General features: G+C 41.2%; 1 protein-coding gene across 7 annotated transcripts in view; it reads left to right on the top strand.

The window, feature by feature from the left end:
* The window catches only part of gramd4a (GRAM domain containing 4a), a 233,247-nt gene that overhangs the window by 139,683 nt on the left and 73,375 nt on the right, over positions 1-20,189 (top strand). For all 7 annotated transcript variants that reach the window (XM_038811399.1, XM_038811396.1, XM_038811397.1 and 4 more), the window contains 5 exons: positions 3,972-4,092; positions 7,571-7,629; positions 16,313-16,445; positions 17,335-17,360; positions 18,298-18,389. In XM_038811399.1, coding sequence (XP_038667327.1) covers positions 3,972-4,092; positions 7,571-7,629; positions 16,313-16,445; positions 17,335-17,360; positions 18,298-18,389 — 431 coding nt within the window. The remainder of the gene's footprint in view (positions 1-3,971; positions 4,093-7,570; positions 7,630-16,312; positions 16,446-17,334; positions 17,361-18,297; positions 18,390-20,189) is intronic.

Below are 20,189 nucleotides of genomic sequence, written 5' to 3' on the forward strand. Positions count from 1 at the left end.
ATACATCAGAAGAGCAGAAGGGTGTTTAAAACTTATTTCTGAATCTGACGAAAGACAAGAACATTTATTTAAAAACATCCAACTCAATCACTGTTGAGGAACTAAATTCAAAGTTAATCTGGTGAACACGAGTCCCCATGAGAACGTTCCTCTTTTTTTTTATCATACGAAGCTCCACTTCATGTTCTCCCAGAAGAAAATTACAGCTCCAATACCTCTTTTTCAGAATAGGCTGATACAGTACAATGGCTGGAATTTTTTTGCCAGAGGTGAAAATGGCGTCAGTGACGCTAGATGCCGTTTGACCGCAAAACACGAATCTCGCCGACTGATCTCGGTCTCTGATTTCCTCCGGCCCTCGTAGGTGTTGTAACGGGGTTCCAACCTGAAAGGTCGGGAACCTCATTTCCATAAATTATCATCGAATTGAAGGGCTTCCCCATCTTATGTTAGCACCCAGGGGGAGAGGGACATGCTTGAGCATTACCGTGGCACTTCCTCCTGGCACATCCCCGCATGGGAGCTCCAGTTGTTTGGGGAGGGGGTGGATAAATGTTTTGTCTCTCAAGGATCAAGATGCCCTTTAAAAATGAAGCCCCAAACTTTGTAGAGTTGGCAGTGCTCTATCAGCCAGCACTTGGAGAAAGAAAATCAGAAAATTTTGCCCAACATATTAAATGAAGACTGGAAAGAAATAAAAAGTACTAAATGATGCACAAAATCCCTTTTGGTCAGGCTGTTAATAGGCACAAGAAACATAGAAGCAAATCCAAAGTGGATGGGGATAAAGCTAAATTTGGATTGGAGAAACTTAAAGTCCAGGGCGATTACTAAAATCAACATTGAATTTGGTTGGAACAATGTAGGAAGACCAAAATTGAAGGATTAAATTGGAAGTAAAGGGAAGGAAAAGTAGCAAGCTGCATAGAGGTCAGGATTTTACTTGTGAACGATATTGAGATGTTCATCCAATTTGTGTTTGTGATCCCCAATATAGCGGAGATTGTAACATAGAAACTAGAAGCAGGAGTAGGCCATTCGGCCCTTCGAGTCTGCTTTGACATTTAATAAAATCATGGCTGATCCTCTATCTCAGTGCCATATTCCTACTTTCTCCTCATACATATTGATGCTATTAAAATCTAAAAATCTATCTATCTCTTTGACAGAAGTGCATGTAAATCTCTACCTTTCACAACAAAAAATGGTGGAGATAGGGACAAATTGGAAGGTGTTATATAGGAAGGTTTTTAGATGATGAGAAAGTGAAGACATGTTCAGGGAAGGAAAAGTATATTCGGATAAGAGGGCAAGGTGAAGTTATGTTTTATGATGGGCCACACTGTACTAGGAATAGAAAATTATCTGATAAATGTTGCAGCAAATGGACATGGAACATAAGGACATGAGAACTAGGAGCAGGAATAGGCAATTCAGCCGCTCTATTCTGCTCTGCCACTCAATATGATAGTGGCTAATCTCCTCTTAGCCTCAACTCCACTTTCATGCCCATTCTCCATAATCAATCAACCCATTTCCTGCCCATTCCCCATAACCCTGCAACCTATTTATTAAAATCTGTCTATTGACTCAAATTTACTCAATATTCTGGCATCCACCGCACTCTGGGGTAGTGAATTCCACAGATTTACAACCGTTTGAGAGATTCAAATTCTCCTCATCTCTTTTTAAATCTGTTAACCCGTCTCATAAAACTGTGAGGAAATATCCGCTCTACGTCTACTTTGTTAATACCTTTATTCATCATATATACCTCAATTATATATCCTCTCATTCTTCTAAACTCAAGAGATGGTAGGTCTAAACTGCTCAATCTCTCCATCAGACAAACCCCTCATCTATGGAATCAATCTAGTTACCCTCCGCTAAACTTCCTGTAATGCAACTACATCCCCCTCAAATAAGGGGACCAAAATTGTACGCAGTATTCTAAGTGCGGCCTCACTGATGCTGTGTACATTTGCAGCAACACTTCTCTACTTTTATACTCTATTCCTTTAACTATAACAGCCAAAATTCCATTTTTATCTTCCTTATTACCTGCGTAACTGCATGCTGGTTTTCTGAGAGTCGTGCACAAGGGCACCCAGATCTTTTTGCACCGAAGCACTCTGAGGTTTCTCTCCATTTAAATAATAAGTTGCCTTTCCGTTTTTCCAAACAAAATGGATAACCTCACACATATCCACGTTAAACTACATCTGCAAAATTTTGGCCCACTCACCTACCCTATCTATATCCAGTTGTAAATTTCTTATTTCCTTACTGCAATTTACTATCCCACCTATTTTAATGTCCTATAGTACCTTTCATCCCTGTATTCAAGTCATTAATTACATATTGTAAATAGTTGGGGCCCGAGGACCAAACCCTGTGGCACCCTACTAATTACATCTTGCCAACCAACAAAACAAACATTGATCCCGACGCGGCTGACGCTGTAGTTCAGTAGTACCTGTGCTTTCAGGTGAAAAGACCCCTTGACACTATTTTGAAGAAGAAAAGGAAAGTGCTGCCTGGTATCCTGGACAATATTTATCCCTCAATCAAATCACTCAAATAAATAATCCAGTCAATATTACATTGCTTTGAGAACGTGCTGTGCATTGGCTGTCACATTTCCCAAAGCTATGACTCAGGATGAAAGCTTGAAATAGATGCTGTGGATGGATTTCTTTGTTTGAAGTTTAAAGGGAAGGATTGAATCATTTGGCATATGTAATGTGCTAATGACTTAAAATGTCATGGGATTTGACAATTTATATGCTGAAAAGCATAGTAATTGTGATTGTGGGAAGACACTGACAAGTTACTCTGGTACACTCTGGCAGCTTTTCAAAGTACTGCCTGCACATAAGTTGAGCCAGACATAGTTGACCAGACATAGCTGAATGATCTTTTGTCAAAGGGGTTTACTTTAAATAAAGGAATTTAGAAAGCTGTCTTATGTTCCAAGTGATTCCAACACAGTATTTGATCTTCTAGTCTATCCACTATTCCAATATGGAAGTGCTGCATTGCCAGAGATGCCATATTTTGAATTATTCTTGGAGCTGGGCTCCCATTTGTCTTTTGGTTATTCAGACGGCTGTTAAAAGAAATAGTCTTGAACAAGAGTTAAACAAGAGCTGGTCTCTTGGACAACATTAACCCTTCCCCCAACCTAAACCCACACCAACAACAACTTTGGCAACATTCATATCACATGGTCTTTCATCCCAATGTGTTTTGTGTGATTTTGCTGTGCAAAGGATGGCTGTTCAGGTTATCGACATAAGCAATTGAATTTCAAATTAATTTGTATGTGAATCTTTTGGAGGTGGTATGAAAGATGCAACAAGACGTTATATGAAAACAATTCTGCATATGTGCTCTTTCTTATTTGGAGAAGATTTTTCTTGTAATTATTGCAAGTTCTTTGAAAACAGACTGTAAGAATATATTAAAACATCGGGCAGCACGGTCGCACAGTGGTTAGCATTGCTGCCTCACGGCACTGAGGACCTGGGTTCGAATCCCGTCCCTGGGTCACTGTCCATGTGGAGTTTGCGCATTCTCACCGTGTTTGCGTGGGTTTCAACCCCACAACCCAAAGATGTGCAGGGTAGGCAGATTGGCCACGCTAAATTGCCCCTTAATTGGAAAAAATAATTGGGTACTCTAAATTTTTATTTTTTAAAAAATATATTAAAACACAATTTGGATACGCGCACACCACCTAAATCAATTGAACGAACATTAGTTTTTGACTTAGCAGATCTGATATTATATTTGGATTTGACCCACCAAGGCTGAGACTAATGAAGTCAACTTTATGACCTCGCGTCGGATAAGTCCTCTGCAATAAATTTAATATGGTGCACCCTGATGATGTATTATGATTATTGTATTATCAATCTAATGTGATGGATTTCTATCAAAATCTACCCTCTTATTTCTTTCCTAAACAGAGGAGGAACTAAGGAAGCTGAGGGAAGAGACAAATGCTGAAACTCTAAAGCAAGAACTCGAAAAGGAAAAATTAAAACGAATAGAGCTGGAGCAGAAAATTTCTGATGTGATCAAAACCAGGTATAATTGATAAAGAGCTAATTAAAGTTGCATTTCTGTAGATAATGGCTCGAAGAGTACATCCGTATACTTGTAGAAGAGTAGATACTCCAGAGGAAATTAACTATGGTGTGCAAGAAAGCGGTATGATATGCGAGGTCCTGGGAGGTACTAATTAAATAATTAACTATTATTATTCCTTTAATTAAAAAATGACAAATACATTAAATGCACATTGCGCTGGTATTAAAAACGCACAATATTCAAGTCATACAGTACTAATTAATTATGAAGAAAAGAAATAATCAGGCATTTAAAATTTAAAAAAAAACCAAAAGAATTAATTATTAAGTCATAGGAGTGAAATTAATCCTGTAATTCACAAAGTGCTGTGATATTTCCATTTATTTCTTAGACAATTTTTAGTTATTTAAGAAAAGCCGATTCTTCAAATGGAAGATCTCTACTGTTTGCAACTGTCATGGAAGAAGAGTATCTGAACACCTGAATATTTTTTCTAATGATGTAACTGAAGCTCGTTGTGTACTAGTTGGTATTCGTATGGCACAATTTTTTTTTTAAAAAATCCCCCCCCCCCCCGGAATACTGCATCTGCTGACATTTTAATTTTCCCCCAGAAAGTCGACGAACGGCTGCCACCTCCGGGTGAACCCAACCATTGACCCTCTTAAGGCGAACTTTACCTTCTCGAGATTGAAAAAACCAGCCATGTCACTAACCCAGGTCTCTACACTCGGGGACTTTGAGTCCCTCCACATTAACAAGATCCATCTCTGGGCTACCTGAGAGGCAAAGGCCAAGACGTCAGCCTCTTTCACCCCTGAACCCCCAGCTCTTCTGACACTCCAAAGATCGCTACCTCCGCACTCAACACCACCCGTATTTTTAGCACCGTGAACATTGCCTTAGCAAAACACTGCCAAAACTCTCCAAGCTTTGGGCATGCTCAAAACATGTGGACATGATTTGCTGGGCTTCATGTGCACCTGGCACACCTATCTTCCACCCCGAAAAACCTGTTCATCCATGTCATGTGTGCCCGGTGGACTACCTTAAGTTGTATCAGTTTGAGCCTGGCACAAGATGAGGAGGTATTAACCCTGCTTAGGGCATCTGCCCATAGATCCGCCTCCATCTCTCCACCTAGCTCGTCCTCCCACTTGCCCTTAGGTTCCTCCACCGGAGTTTCCTCCGCCTCCGAAAGCTCCTGGTAAATATCTGAAACCTTCCCCTCTCCCACCAAGGCCCTGGAGACTACTCTATCCTGTACCCCCCGTGGCGGCAGCAGCAGAAAGGCCGGCACCTGTTTTCTCAGGAAGTCTTGCACCTGCAAATACCTAAACCCATTCCCTGCAGGCAATTCAAATTTATCCTCCAAGGCTTTCTAGCTGGGAAAGCTCCCATCTATAAATAGATACCCCATCCTTCTACTTCCTGCCTTTTGCCAACTCTGGAACCCACCATCTAGCCTACCCGGTACAAACTGATGATTATTATAAATCAGGGTCCAAACCGATGCTCCCTCCACTCTCTTATATCTCCTCCATTGCCCCCACATCCTCAGAGCCGCCATCACCACCGGACATGTGGAGTATCGGGCCAGCGAGAACGGAAGAGGTGCCGATATCAGTGCTCCCAAACTGGTGTCTTTTCATGACGCCGCATCCATCCGCTCCCATGCCGACCCCTCCCCCACTACCCACTTCCTAATCATGGCTATATTAGCCGCCCAGTATTACTTGCAGAAGTTCGGCAGCACCAACCCAACCTCCCCCTGACTGCGCTCCAGCAACACTATCTTCACTCGCGGGGTTTTACCGGCCCACACAAAGCCCAAAATAACCTTATTCACCCGCGTGAAAAAGGCCTTTGGGATGAAGAATGGGAGGCACTGAAAGATGAAGATGGGAAGGACTGTCATTTTCACGGTCTGCACCTTCCCCGCCAGTGATAGCGGGAGCATGTCCCATCTCTTAAAGTCCCCTTCCATTTGTTCTACCAACCGGGATAGGTTTAACTTGTGCAGTGCCTCCCATTCAGGGCCACCTGGATTCCGAGATATCGAAAGCTCTTCCCTACCATTCTATGCGTCAGCTCTCCCAGTCCTTCTCTTGTCCTCTTGCCTGGATTGCGAACATATCGCTTTTTCCCATGTTCAATTTAGACCCCGAAAAATTGCCAAATTCCCCCCGGATTCGCATGACTTCCCCCATCCCCTCCAAAGTGTGTGTGAAATATACAAGAGCAGGTATCTGAGTAAAGCGAGACCTGTTGGTCCTCCTCCCTCCTCCCCCCCCAAACCACCAAAAGCCTTCTCCGCATCCATCGCTACTTGTGGCCAGTATCTTAGCCAGCAGTTTGGTGTCCACATTCAGTAGAGAAATTGGCCTGTGTGACCCGCATTGATCCGGATCCTTCTCCCGTTTCAGGATCAATGAAATCGAGGCCTGCGACATTGCTGCGGGAGAACTCCCTTCTCTCTTCCTTCATTAAATGTCCTCACCAGCAGTGGGCTCAATATCTCTGAAAACTTCTTATAGAATTCCACCGGCACAATATTGGTTTCACTGTTAATTATCCAACTTCCAAGAACATAGATTGTATCCCACAGCAGCTTCTTCCATGTGGGAACCAAATTGGTGCATCAATTATAGACTGATTCTGGAAATGTTACAGACACATTTGTTCTTAGTGTTGGGACATCTCAATGAAAATTGAAAATATATAACTATTAAGGAATGTTAATCCCTGAATTTATATGCAGGAATTTGGAATTCCTTCAGAAAATCCTTTTCTCTTTGGAACGAAGGAGGATGAGAGGCGACTTAATAGAGGTTTATAAGATGATGAGGGGGATAGATAGAGTGGACGTTCAGAGACTATTTCCTTGGGTGGATGTAGCTGTTACAAGGGGGCATAACTATAAGACTCAGGGTGGGAGATATAGGAGGGATGTCCGAGGTAGGTTCTTTACTCAGAGAGTGGTTAGGGTGTGGAATGGACTGCCTGCTGTGATAGTGGAGTCAGACACTTTAGGAACTTTCAAGCGGTTATTGGATAGGCACATGGAGCACACCAGAATGACGGGGAGTTGGATAGCTTGATCTTGGTTTCGGACAATGCCCGGCACAACATCGAGGGCCGAAGGGCCTGTTCTGTGCTGTACTGTTCTATGTTCTATCACAGCTGGAAATATTCTTTTATTGGTATTATGCTGATTAATATTTTTTTTAATCCTTCTGGGTTAATAAAGAAGTTTCATTCATTCCTTGCCCACCAGTGATCTATTGAATAAGAAATATGTACTAATGTTTTCCCACTTCAATAAACACAATCCTCGTTAATGAGTTGCCACAGCTAGGTTATGGAAATTTGAGCTTTTAATGAAATAATTATAGTTTTAGGTATTACACAGTATTCGGTTGTCTAATTTCCTGGAAACAATATCAACATTTTCTTGAGTTCTGTTCTCTTTTAGAGGTGAAGATTCTTCAAGTCAGCAGTCTTTGAAAGTTCAAACTTCAGTGAATGGAACAGGTAATTTACGATTGTGTTTTCCAAGATCAGTACAGTGCTAAGCAAAAGGTAATCTTAACATTTTACAATTTGAAATGTTGCATAAAGTAAAAACTGTAATTCATTCTGGATTTTCCACAGTATTGGTGTCGCAGGTAGACATGGGCGTTTCCTTCAAATTATGCAGGAATTTTCTTTGGCTGCAAACTTTGCATATAAAATACATTTGGGCAGATTCAACCAAATTCTTAGTAAGGATAAACCCCACATTTTAACTGCCCCTGTTTGGCATTGTATCTTGCTCTGATGCTACTGAATGGCTTTATAGAAAAATGTTACAAGGATGCATTAGGGAGTTTCTGATGTCTAGGAAGTGCATTGTTGGAACAAAATAGAGGGAGCATTATTCACCTTCTAATCATGCAATATTGAAAGGTGCTTGATGCTGATTTTGGGCACACAAAAATAAAAATATTTTACTCTGCAAAAAAATGTCCCTCAATTTTTTTGGAGCACAAATTTCCAAAAGATATTTCTCAGCAAAATTACAGTAACATTAGAAACGGATGATTTTGCAAAACACAACTTTTGGTGAATAAAAAAGTTTTAAAAATCAACTTGAGCCGCAACAGATTGATAGTAAATGCGCACATTTTCTTCTAAACAATATGGAACTTGTGTATCTGTGTGATTCACTTTAAATTAGGCAGTTTATATTTAATGGTCAAATCTGTTAATATGAAAAATAGCTACCCAAGAAATTTCACATTTCAATCTGTTTGGAAACTATACTTGTTAATTTGAAATTATTTGCAGACAAGGTAAATTATTCATTTGTTATTAAATGTGAAATCAAAAATATTGATTGGAAGATGAGTAAAAAGATTTATATCTGTAAAAAATATAAATATGTACATTTTATAGTGCAGTTTGTAATCCAGACTTCAAGGTGATCTGCATAAAACAGCTGCAGCTGCCTGAACTACCTGTCTATTTTATTTCCATCACACAATGACTTCATACTTGCTGTATTAGACATTGTTGATTATTTCAAATAACTCAGTAACAAGTGGTAACTGAAAAGATAGCAAATGCACAAATTAAAAGCGAGAAAAGTAACTCAAGAAGTACTGACAATAACACTATCAAGAATTTATAAAAGTAATCAATTTTGCATTGATTTAGCTATTGATTGGTGGTTTACATTTTCTAAAAGGGCATAACGGAATTTGTCAATAAATTGTAATATTTATTGAAGAGTTTGTATTGGGAGATAAAACTGCACAATAAATTACAGCTCAAAGCAGCTGGATGACTGCATCCAAGATAGCTTATATTGAATCAATAAGAGAAAGAAAGTTTACTAATCAAATTGCTCAACATATTTTTAAAAATCTTTTTCACCTGTCACTTTCCCCCTTCAGCTTGCTGACTAAGGGCTCAAAGTAAGGTTTGTAACTTACCTAGAAAAATGCATACTTCACAAATGACGTCATTAAACGCAACTCTAAAATTGTCCCACCTCTCTTCTGAATATTTTTAAATTTTAAGGCCCCCAACCAAACCTGCTGAAAATCTTGGACTTGCAGTTGAATTTTATTTTTCCAAGAAGTATCACTCTACGCATGCAATTCACTTGGTACCCCAATCTGAGCATGTGTCACATTATCTAGCATGCATCAGCATAATTCACTGTAACTGCCAAGGTGTGTGCATTCATGTTCTGACGTGATTTCTAACTTAATTTATCCAAATGGTTTGAAAACCTGCTGGACAATTCATTTTAAATGCCTGATTTGGATAGTTTCTCATTTGAATGATTTGTCAGATGCTCAGTTTCTACCGCTGAGGGAGGTACAGATATGATCTGAATTCTGCTTTCTATTCTGAATTTTAATTAGAAAGCAATCATTATTTACAGAGAACATGATTTACTATAGGGGAGGAATTTACTCTTTTGTACTTGGTATATGTTGGAATCCAAATACTGTTTGACCAGGCTGCTAAGTGATGTTTCTTTTCTGTCTTGGACAGATTCTTGGTAAACTACTTGAAGTACCTATACTTCTGCTTCCCTTGTCATTTCAAACCTATCTATTTCTTGCAGGAAATGTTATTATCAATATTTATTGACCATCATTGACTTGGTTTCATCAGTGTTGACAATAACCACTCATCGTCTAATTCTGTGCAGTTTTACTAGTAGTAAGTAATTTCCTGCATGTCTTTCAGATAGAGAGGTAATAAATCTATAGGGGTAGTGAAATCATCAAAGTGAATAAGATTACTTTTAAAATTCACCAAAGGAATGAATTACATGTCTCTCTGTCGGCTTATGCACAACTGGTGGAAGTGTTTGTATCCACGGTGTTATTTTACAGGTACATGGTCATGTTGGAAATTGCAAGTTCAACAGGTCACAGTTTTCTGACATGCACTGTAGATGTGAGTTGTTTTCTGCTGTAAGCATGGACTGTAACAGTTACCCTTATTCCCCACCTACCTGTGCTGAAATTGTGTATCTCGTTCGGGAGCTTCATTGACCTGCTCCTAAAGCCGGCTAAGCAAGAAAGCGGAGTTTTTAAAAAAAATGTTCATGGTATGTGAGCATTGCTGGCTGGGCAGTTTAGTTCCCATCCCTCATTGCCCTTGAAAAAATATATTTTTTTATCTGCACATTCACAGGATGTGAGCGTCACTGGCTAGGCCAGCATTTATTACCCAGCCCCAATTGCCATTGAGAAGGTGGTGGCGAGCTACCTTTCTGAACCTCTGCAGTGCATGTAGTATTTGTACATCTGTATTTGTACATCCACAATATTGTTTGGAAGCGAGTTCCAGGTTTTTGACCCAGTGACCGTGAAGAAACAGCGATATATTTCCAAGTCATGTTTGATATGTGACTTGGACGGGAACTTGCAGGCGATGGTGTTCCCATGCGACTGCTGCCCTGATTTCCTATGTGGAAGAGGGTGCAGGATGCTTTCTAAGGAGCCTCGGTGTGTTACTGCAGTGCATCTTGTAAATGACGAATACTGTTCCCAATGTGTGCTGTTGGATGGAGTGAATGTTTCAGGTGGAGGCTAAGCTGCTTAGTAAAGCGAGCTCCTTTACTCTGAATGGTATTGAGCTTCTTGATTGTTGTTGACGCTGCATTCATTAAGACATTGTGGGAGTGTTCTGTCACACTCCTGACTTTCTGCCATGTAGCTGGTGGACAGGCTTTGGGGAGTGAGAAGATGAGTGCTGCAGAATTCCAGATTCTGACATGCTCTGTAGTCACAGTATTTGTGGGCGGCACAATGGCACAGTTGTTAGCATTGCTGTCTCACAGAGATCGGATTGATTCAATTCCAACCGTGGGTGTCTGTCTGTGTGGAGTTTGTACATTCTCCCTGTCTCTGTGTGGGTTTCCCCTTGAGCTCCGGTTTCCTCCCACAGTCCAAAGATGTGCAGGTTAGGTGGGCTGGCCATGCTAAATTGCCCCTTAGTGTACAATGGTTAGGTGCCATTAATAATAAAAGCAATAATAATAATAATCTTTATTGTCACAAGTAGACTTACATTTACACTGAAAAGCCTCTAGTCGCCGCATTCAAGCGCCTATTCGGGTGCACAGGGGTACACAGCACGTCTTTCGGGACTTGTGGGAGGAAACCGGAGCACCCGGAGGAAACCCACGCAGACACGGGGAGAATGTGCAGACTTCACACTGACAGTGACCCAAGCCGCGAACCTGGGACCCTGGAGCTGTGAAGCAACAGTGCTAACCACTGTGCTGCCATGCTGCCCATTACAGGAATGGGGCGGCTGTGGGTCTAAGTGGGGTGCTCTTTTGGAGGGTCGGTGTAGACCCGATGGGCTGAATGGCCTTCTCCTGCACTGTAGAGATTCTATTTATGTGGCTGGTCCAGTTGAGTGTCTGGTTAATAGTCACCCTCAGGATATTGATAGTCTGGAATTCAACAATGGTAGTCAAATTGAAAAGTCATTGGGAGATAATTAGATTCTCTATTTTTGGAGATGGGCATTTCCTGGCACTTGTATGGCATGAATATAACTTGCAACATATCTGCCTAAACCTGAATATTATCCCCGCCTTGCTGCATGCAAATATGTGTTGTTTCGTTATTGGAGAAATTTTGGAAATGGAATTGAACACTGTTCCATCATAGTGAACACCTCCATTTCTAACCCTTATGATGGAGGCACGAGGTCATTGATGAAGTAGCTGAAGATAGTTGTGCTTTGGACACCACTCTGAGGAACTCCTGCAGCAGTGACCTGGGACTGAGATGAATTACGTTCAACACAATCCTCTTCCTTTGTGCAAGGTGGGAAATAAATGCAGGCCTTGCTAGCGAAGCCCACATCCCTTGAATGAATGACAAAAAAAAATGAAAGCACAAAAGGTTGATCAGGCAGCGTCTGTAGAGGGGGGAAGTTGATGTTAACATGTAGGATAACTTCCGTTGGTGTATGACATCCTGTTTCCAGCATCCGCAACATTTTACTTTTTATCTTCAAAGCGAAGCCAGTTGAGGATACATTTGCTTATCCATGCTCCCAGCAGGCATCCATGCTCAAATTTGTAAGCCGTAGGAGTACGGGATCCGTGAATTCACTTAATGATCGCTAACCAGACGTGATTCTGAACAGTTTTAAAACAAAGCCTGCAAACCATTTGACGTTTAAGAGTGGTTCAATAATCTATCTCCCTGCTTGTCTTGTGCCAAAATCAAAACCAATGCACATTGTTTAGTTAAAGATTAAAAACAACGGGAAACAGAATTTCCACACTGATGCTGAAGCAACTTGTCTGAAAGTATGAGCTGCTGCTTTGAGGTGGTTGTATTCTAGCAGAATAAGCTGGTTCATGTGTAAGAATTTCCTGTTACTTTTTTGCAGCAACAAAAATCTGCCATTTTTTTTAACGGTGTATATTAGTAACAGGATATATTGCTGGGAATTATGCATTAAAGAAGCATGAACAGGGTCAACACGGTGGAGCAGTGAAGCATTCCTGCCTCACGGCGCCGAGGTCCCAGGTTCGATCCCAGTTCTGGGTCACTGTCCATGTGGAGTTTGCACATTCTCCCCGTGTTTGCGTGGGTTTCGCCCCCCCCCACAACCCAAAGATGTGCAGGATAGGTGGATTGGCCACGCTAAATTGCCCCTTGATTGGAAAAAATGAATTGGGTAGTCTAAATTTATTTTTAAAAAAGAAGAAAAAAAAGAAACATGAACTGTCCAATAAACTACTCTTGGAAAAAATATTTTGAATTGCCATTGCATTAACTTCTTCAAATCTCATTTTAAAACCTGCTGATTAATTGATTTCTACTTAGGACAGGGATTAAGGAACTCTATTTTTATTGTTCCCTGTGACTATCTGCAACTGGGATTAGTGCAAATTATTAAATTATTATGTAATTTGTTGTGAATTGACTCAAACAAATTTACTAATTTACGATATTGTGAAAGAAAACTAGCAAATCATACTTTTAAATTTACAGTGTTTTGCCATGCGAGTTTCCCCTGCCTTTTGAAGGACCACTTTCTTCAGAAAGTTATTATTTGGGAAGCTTTTTACAGTTTGCTATGAGGATTATAGTGTTGTTACACACAAGTGACACAGTTCTGGATATATGTGTCTTTATGTTGTTTATTTGTATACTACAGTTTTCCAAATGCTTTATTAATAAGGAGTGTAGGTACGTTGTCTGACAGTGCTGCTCATACCATTTCCCAGCTGAAGACAAAAAACATGAGTAAAATGTGGCTACTCCAAAGAACTGTGCCAAGCCCAATACAAAGAGAGATATCATAGGATCAAGCAGTAGAAGTCACATACATTACAGATTTTCTCTTGCTCTCCAGATCAATGGTTGCCTCGGTCTTGGACTGTTGATTATGCAACTGTCTCAGACTATCTTGTCAATTGACTGCCTCACATTGAGTTGTAGATAGCCTTAAGTCACCACCACCACAGCACCCTCAACATCTCCTTGCTCAATTTCCAAATGGGCGGTAGCCCCTAATTACTGCATTAGCCTTGCTCACAAATCTGAATACTAAAGGACATGTTTTTTCTCTCTGATTCCACACTAAGCTGGGCATTGGAATGGGGAAAATGGGGTGCTGAAGCCCATCGCTGCCTCAAAACCTGGATCAGGATTTCCCCCTTCCTTCTTCCCTCACAGAGATTTTGCAAATGGAATTGAATTGTCTGCTTTTATGCTACTCACCAAATGCAAATTCTGGTGGTGGGTAATGTTTCTCGTCAATGTCCCCTCTATATTGTAAATGGCTTGTTCATTTTAATGTGCAGCACTTGTGCTGGTATCTGAAAGGGGGACAAGTTGTTTGTGACCTAATCCATCTCTTCCAAGTTGCTGTGTGGCCGCACGCAGCTTCGAGGGAACATTGATCCCAGTGCACTTTCCTACTTACTGTCTATGTCATTTCTACTTTCATGGGCTTCCATGGGAATTTGACAGTATAGATATGAACTGTTCTCCCTGGGTAAATCCAGAACAAGAGGACATCATAAAATTAGAGCTAGGCTATTTAGGAGTGAAATCAGAGAGCACATTTGCTCTAAAAGGGTGGTAGAAATCTGAAACACCCTTCCCCAAAAGTCTAAATTTAATAGAGATTTTCAAAACTGAGATGGATATAATTTTGTGGAAAATCCAGGGATATAGAGCTACCGCTGGTAAATGGAATAATGGCACAAATCAGCCATGATCTAATTGATTGGCTGAATGGTCTTGATGGCCAAAGAAATTGCTGATTTGTTTTTTAGCTGAATTGCTCTTCTGACGTAACGGTATAGACTTTTAATATATATATATATATATATATATATATTTATTCAAAAAGTTGCAGAACAACATAATTACCATATACCTTGCGAGCATCAGTACAATGGATATGGTGCAAAAACTTGGTTGTTTTTAGATTTTAGTAATGTTAACGCCATGTACTCCCCTCCTTACTCCTCAAAGATGCAGGTATCAAACAGGCCCTTAAAGATGGTGGTGAACTGCCTCCACTTGGATTGGAACCCTTCTGATCCACTAATGGCAAATTTGACTTTTTCTCTCAGCGCAGAAATTTCACCAGCCAGTCTCAGGCCCTAGTCGGCGTTGACTATCTCCACCCAAGAAGGAGTCGTTGCCAGGCTATTAGGGAGGCAGAGGCCATGACGTCGGACCCCCTCCCCTGAAAGAGCTCCGGCTGGTCCAAGACCCCGAAGTTCGCTACCTGTGGACATGGTTCCACCTAACCCCCCCTGTGATCTTGGACATGGCTTCAAGAACCTAGTCCAGAATCGGACAAGTTTTGGGCAGGTCCAGAACATGTGGGCATGGTTAGCCAGGCCACTCTGGCATCACAGCTTTCTTCCACCCCTGGGAAGAACCCGCTCACGCATGTTCTGGTCAGGTGTGCCCTGTTCAGTTACATCAGGCCGCGTCTTGCACATGAGGTGGTGGAGTTCACTCTATATAAGATCGCGCTCTAGGTTCCTCCCCCTATCTCAAGGCCCAGCTCCTCTTCCCACCTCTCTCTTTGCTGCCCAGTAGTAACACAGGAGGTTTGGCAATATCTGTGCGCCGCCCCCTCTGCAGGACCGTTCTGCAGATCCTGGGGTTCTTTCCTACCTACGCTAAGGCTGAAATTAGCTTGTCTGCCCTGAGGAGAAAAGATTTGGGGAAGATGATCAGGAACGCCTAAACACGAATAGGAACCATGGCAGGACATCATCTTTATCGTCTGCATTCTCCCCGACAGGGAGAGCGAGAGTGAGTCCCACGTCGGCAGATACCCCTTTATCTCCTCCACCATATTAGTTAGGTTCCACTTGTGGAACTGGGTCTAGTTGTGGACTATCTGGATCCCTAGGTATCTGAACTTGGTTTGATCGTGTGGGCGTGTGCGTGTGTGGGCGGGTGTGTGCGTGTGGAGAAGAGAGCCTCCATGTGAGGTGCTGGATCATGGGGGGTGACTTTAACTGCGTCTTGGACACAAAGTTGTGTTGGGGACATCAGTGCTTCTGAGGTAGTAGGGGCCGAATATTCAGCAATAGTTATCTCGGACCACGCATGACACTGTGGATGTGAAGTCGGAGTTCTGTCGAGATGCAGCCCATCAGCCTCTCCGCCGAGGACTGGGATGGTGTTGGTGACTCTGCTGGGTCCGCCGTATTCGGATTTGTGTTGCCACGCGCTTCCACTGGCTCCAATGCTCGGGTTTTGTTCTGCCTACTTTTGCTCCCCTTGCTTCCTGTCTGGTGGTTTGCTGGCATCCGAGATTGGTGGGGTTATTGATGGGGGTGAGATTTGAGAGGTTTTATTTCGGGTTCATCGAAATAAATGTCCAAGAAATAGTTTTCAGACGGCAGCCACCTTTTGTGCGACCGCTCAGCTCATGGCCACCACCAGAAATCCCCCAGTGGTGGTATAGACTTGATGAGTCATTGGCCATGCTGTGTTCTACTATTCTATGATTCTGTGAACTGCCACTTTGTTATAATCAGTTTCCTTGTTAAATAATCAACGTGAGGTTTCATTAAAGGATTGCAGTTTTTAAGTTTCAAATCTCCAAATTAGTTAATTTGCACTAAATTAGAACTTTTGTTGCTATCAAACTGAATATCAGTTTTGTGCTTGGTGGTAACTTGCATTTTGAAATTTTCTAGAAAAGCGTGGCAAGACATTCTACTCCAAGATTCAAAAATGGTTCTTCGAGAAGTTTTCAGAGTACATTGAGGATTTTCAATTCCAACAAGAAGAGAATCCTGTAGAAACTGAAGAACCACTTAGTGCTAAACGGTAGGAGAAATAACTTTGGTAGATTTATATATCCGTGATACAGTATGTCCTCTTCAATTACTGCAGTCATGATAGGTTCTTTTATTACTTTTTATTTTACTCCAGTTGATAAATTCTTTGGCAGAACCAATTTTCCATGATCCAGCTGACTGCTGCAGATATTCTGTGAGGTAGTAGAAATATTCTTTGTTCCACTAGTTTTGTGATAAGTCAACAGTTTCAAACTTTTCTATTTGAGGAATTCCATGCAGATATTGAGATTCCTGCACATCACCATATATAACTTACAAAATACCAATTTTAAATATCAAAATGAGAATTTTGCTATATTTGGCAAAAAATGAACAATGTTCTTTTTTGTTGCTATTTCTTGCAAAGTATTGTAACTTTCCGTCGTAAGAGGAGCTGCAATTAGCCATAGGTGGTTTCTACATGCATGAGATACTTGTAGAATATAATGTGTCAGTTTTGCGAAACAGCTGGAGGACAAATGAAACACTGAGAAACCATTTTAATAAATAATGTTTGTTATTGTGTGAAGTCCTTGTGGAAGGGAATTAAACTGGAGAGAAAGGTTCAGGCAGTACAGATGAGCGCTGACTTCAAAACAGCAAGTGGTGATAACAAATTCTATGTAACACATATCTTCCTTCTGTCTTTAATTAATGTATTAAATTTTTAATGTAAACCATGTTCAATATTCGTGAATACAGGTAGTGCAGTTACCCATAGTGTTTTGAGCAGTTGCTTCACAGGAGGTGAAAGTATGAGTGATATCAAAGCTTTAACGTCTGGGTTAGTATTTACAGATAATGTTGTATCTTTAAACTATGTTAAAGTCTAATAATCATGACTCTAATTGGCATTTCCTCAATTTGTATTTCTTTAGGTTAACTGAAAATATGAGAAGATTAAGTAAGTGAATTTCATATGCATATATTTATGATGTGGGCAGGAGAGAGGAAGTTTATGTTTTTACCCTGTATGAAATGAGGATGGGATTATTGAAATCATGATTAGAAATTTATATTTTTCATCTTGGCTGCTTTTCTTGAACAGCATTGCAGTCCTCCAAATTTAGACGTGCCTTTTTGTTAAAAGATAATTTCTGATGTCAAAATTCAGGCTTTAAATAAAAATGTTTTAGGAAATAAGAGCAGATTATCTTGGAATGAACAATATGGAGTTGCGTGTGTCAAATAAGTCATAATTTAAACTATGGTTCTCAGTTATTCTTTTCCTCACCTCACCCCAAAAAAGAGAATGTTTATTGTCTACAATTTTGAACGTAATTGAAAATATAACTTAAAATGTATCTGTCATAAAATATTCCGTCACTTTGGCCTATGTTTAGAGCAGCCTGACAACATTTTCTGTACAACTAAATGGTGGAGCAAGAATGAGAGTCGTATTCCAATCTGACTGCTTTTTAGAAACAGATGTTATGATACGATGAGGGGCCATTAAAATTCTTTGTTTCACTTTATGAACAGAAGAACCATAAAATGTAATAATAGAAGTGCTCTATTGTGCTGAAGGCTTATCCACAAACTGGAAAAAACAAGAACACATTTGTTGTTCCAAGTTCATGACCAGATTACTATGGTGCAATTCTAAGCTGGTCATGAGCTCTAGAATACATGACAAGACTTTTGGTTTTCAATGATGTATGTTGCGACTTGTGTACAATTAATTGTATGGATTTAACCAGAGTGATTCAAGATCCTGATCAATAAAAGTGAGACTATTTTACAATTAAAGAAATTCTTGTCCTTAATGGGGAGGGGAAATTGTGTTAATGTAAACAGTTTTTACAAAAGCTGCAGGATCACTTTTTTTCATTTCCTTTCAGAACGTGGTGCCAAACCAGTTACCAGTTTCTTAAAGAACCTGTCAGCCTTATCAAATTGGCACTCTGTATACACCTCAATAATTGCCTTTATTGTAAGTAGTCATTGGTGGCATGTATAGTTTGATATTGTACATTTACAATAATTGCTCTCAGGATTCCGGATATCCACCATAATTTCTGGTGAAACCCTGGAGAAGGCTGTTTACACTTTTTAAAACAAAGAACAAAGAAAAGTACAGCACAGGAACAGGCCCTTCGGCCCTCCAAGCCTGTGCCGAGCATGCTGCCCGACTAAACTAAAATCTTCTACACTTCCTGGGTCCGTATCCCTCTATTCTCATCCTATTCATGTATTTGTCAAGATGCCCCTTAAATGTCACTATCGTCCCTGCTGCCGCCACCTCCTCCGGCAGCGAGTTCCAGGCACCCACTACCCTCTGTGTAAAAAACGTGCCTCGTACATCTCTTCTAAACCTTGCCCCTCGCACCTTAAACCTATGCCCCCTAGTAATTGACCCCTCTACCCTGGGGAAAAGCCTCTGACTATCCACTCTGTCTATGCCCCTCATAATTTTGTAGACCTCTATCAGGTCGCCCCTCAACATCTGTTGTTCCAGTGAGAACAAACCGAGTTTATTCAACCGCCCCTCATAGCTAATGCCCTCCATACCAGGCAACATCCTGGTGAATCTCTTCTGCACCCTCGCTAAAGCCTCCACATCCTTCTGGTAGTGTGGCGACCAGAATTGAACACTATGCTCCAAGTGTGGCCTAACTAAGGTTCTATACAGCTGCACCATGACTTGCCAATTCTTATCCTCAATGCCCCGGACAATGAAGGCAAGCATGCCGTATGTCTTCTTGCCTATCATCTCCACCTGTGTTGCCCCTTTCAGTGACCTGTGGACCTGTACACTTAGATCTCTCTGACTTTCAATACTCTCGAGGGTTCTACCATTCACTGTATATTCCCCACCTACATTGGACCTTCCAAAGTGCATTACCTCACATTTGCCCGGATTAAACTCCATCTGCCATCTCTCCATCTCTCCGCCCAAGTCTCCAAACGATCTAAATCCTGCTGTATCCTCTGACAGTCCTCATCGCTATCCGCAATTCCACCAACCTTTGTGTCGTGTGCAAACTTACTAATCAGACCAGTTACATTTTCCTCCAAATCATTTATATATATATATACTACAAACAGCAAAGGTCCCAGCACTGATCCCTGCGGAACACCACTACTCACAGCCCTCCAATTAGAAAAGCACCCTTCCATTGCTACTCTCTGCCTTCTATGACCTAGCCAGTTCTGTATCCACCTTGCCAGCTCACCCCTGATCTCGTGTGACTTCACCTTTTGTACCAGTCTACCATGAGAGACCTTGTCAAAGGCCTTACTGAAGTCCATATAGACAACATCCACTGCCCTACGTGCATCATTCATCTTTGTGACCTCTTCAAAAAACTCCATCAAGTTAGTAAGACACGACCTCTCCTTCACAAAACCATGCTGCCTCTCACTAATGCGTCCATTTGCTTCCAAATGGGACTAGATCCTGTCTCGAAGAATTCTCTCCAGTAATTTCCCTACCACTGACGTAAGGCTCACCGGCCTGTAGTTCCCTGGATTATCGTTGCTACCCTTCTTAAACAAAGGAACAACATTGGCTATTCTCCAGGACATTACCTGTAGACAGTGAAGATCCAAAGATTTCTGTCAAGGCCTCAGCAATTTCCTCTCTAGCCTCCTTCAGTATTCTGGGGTAGATCCCATCCGGCCCTGGGGACTTATCTACCTTAATATTTTTCAAGACGCTCAACACCTCGTCTTTTTGGATCTCAATGTGACCCAGGCTACCTACACACCCTTCTCCAGACTCAACATCCAC

Source organism: Scyliorhinus canicula, chromosome 11 (assembly GCF_902713615.1).
Source record: "Scyliorhinus canicula chromosome 11, sScyCan1.1, whole genome shotgun sequence".
Taxonomy (NCBI): Eukaryota; Metazoa; Chordata; class Chondrichthyes; order Carcharhiniformes; family Scyliorhinidae; genus Scyliorhinus; species Scyliorhinus canicula.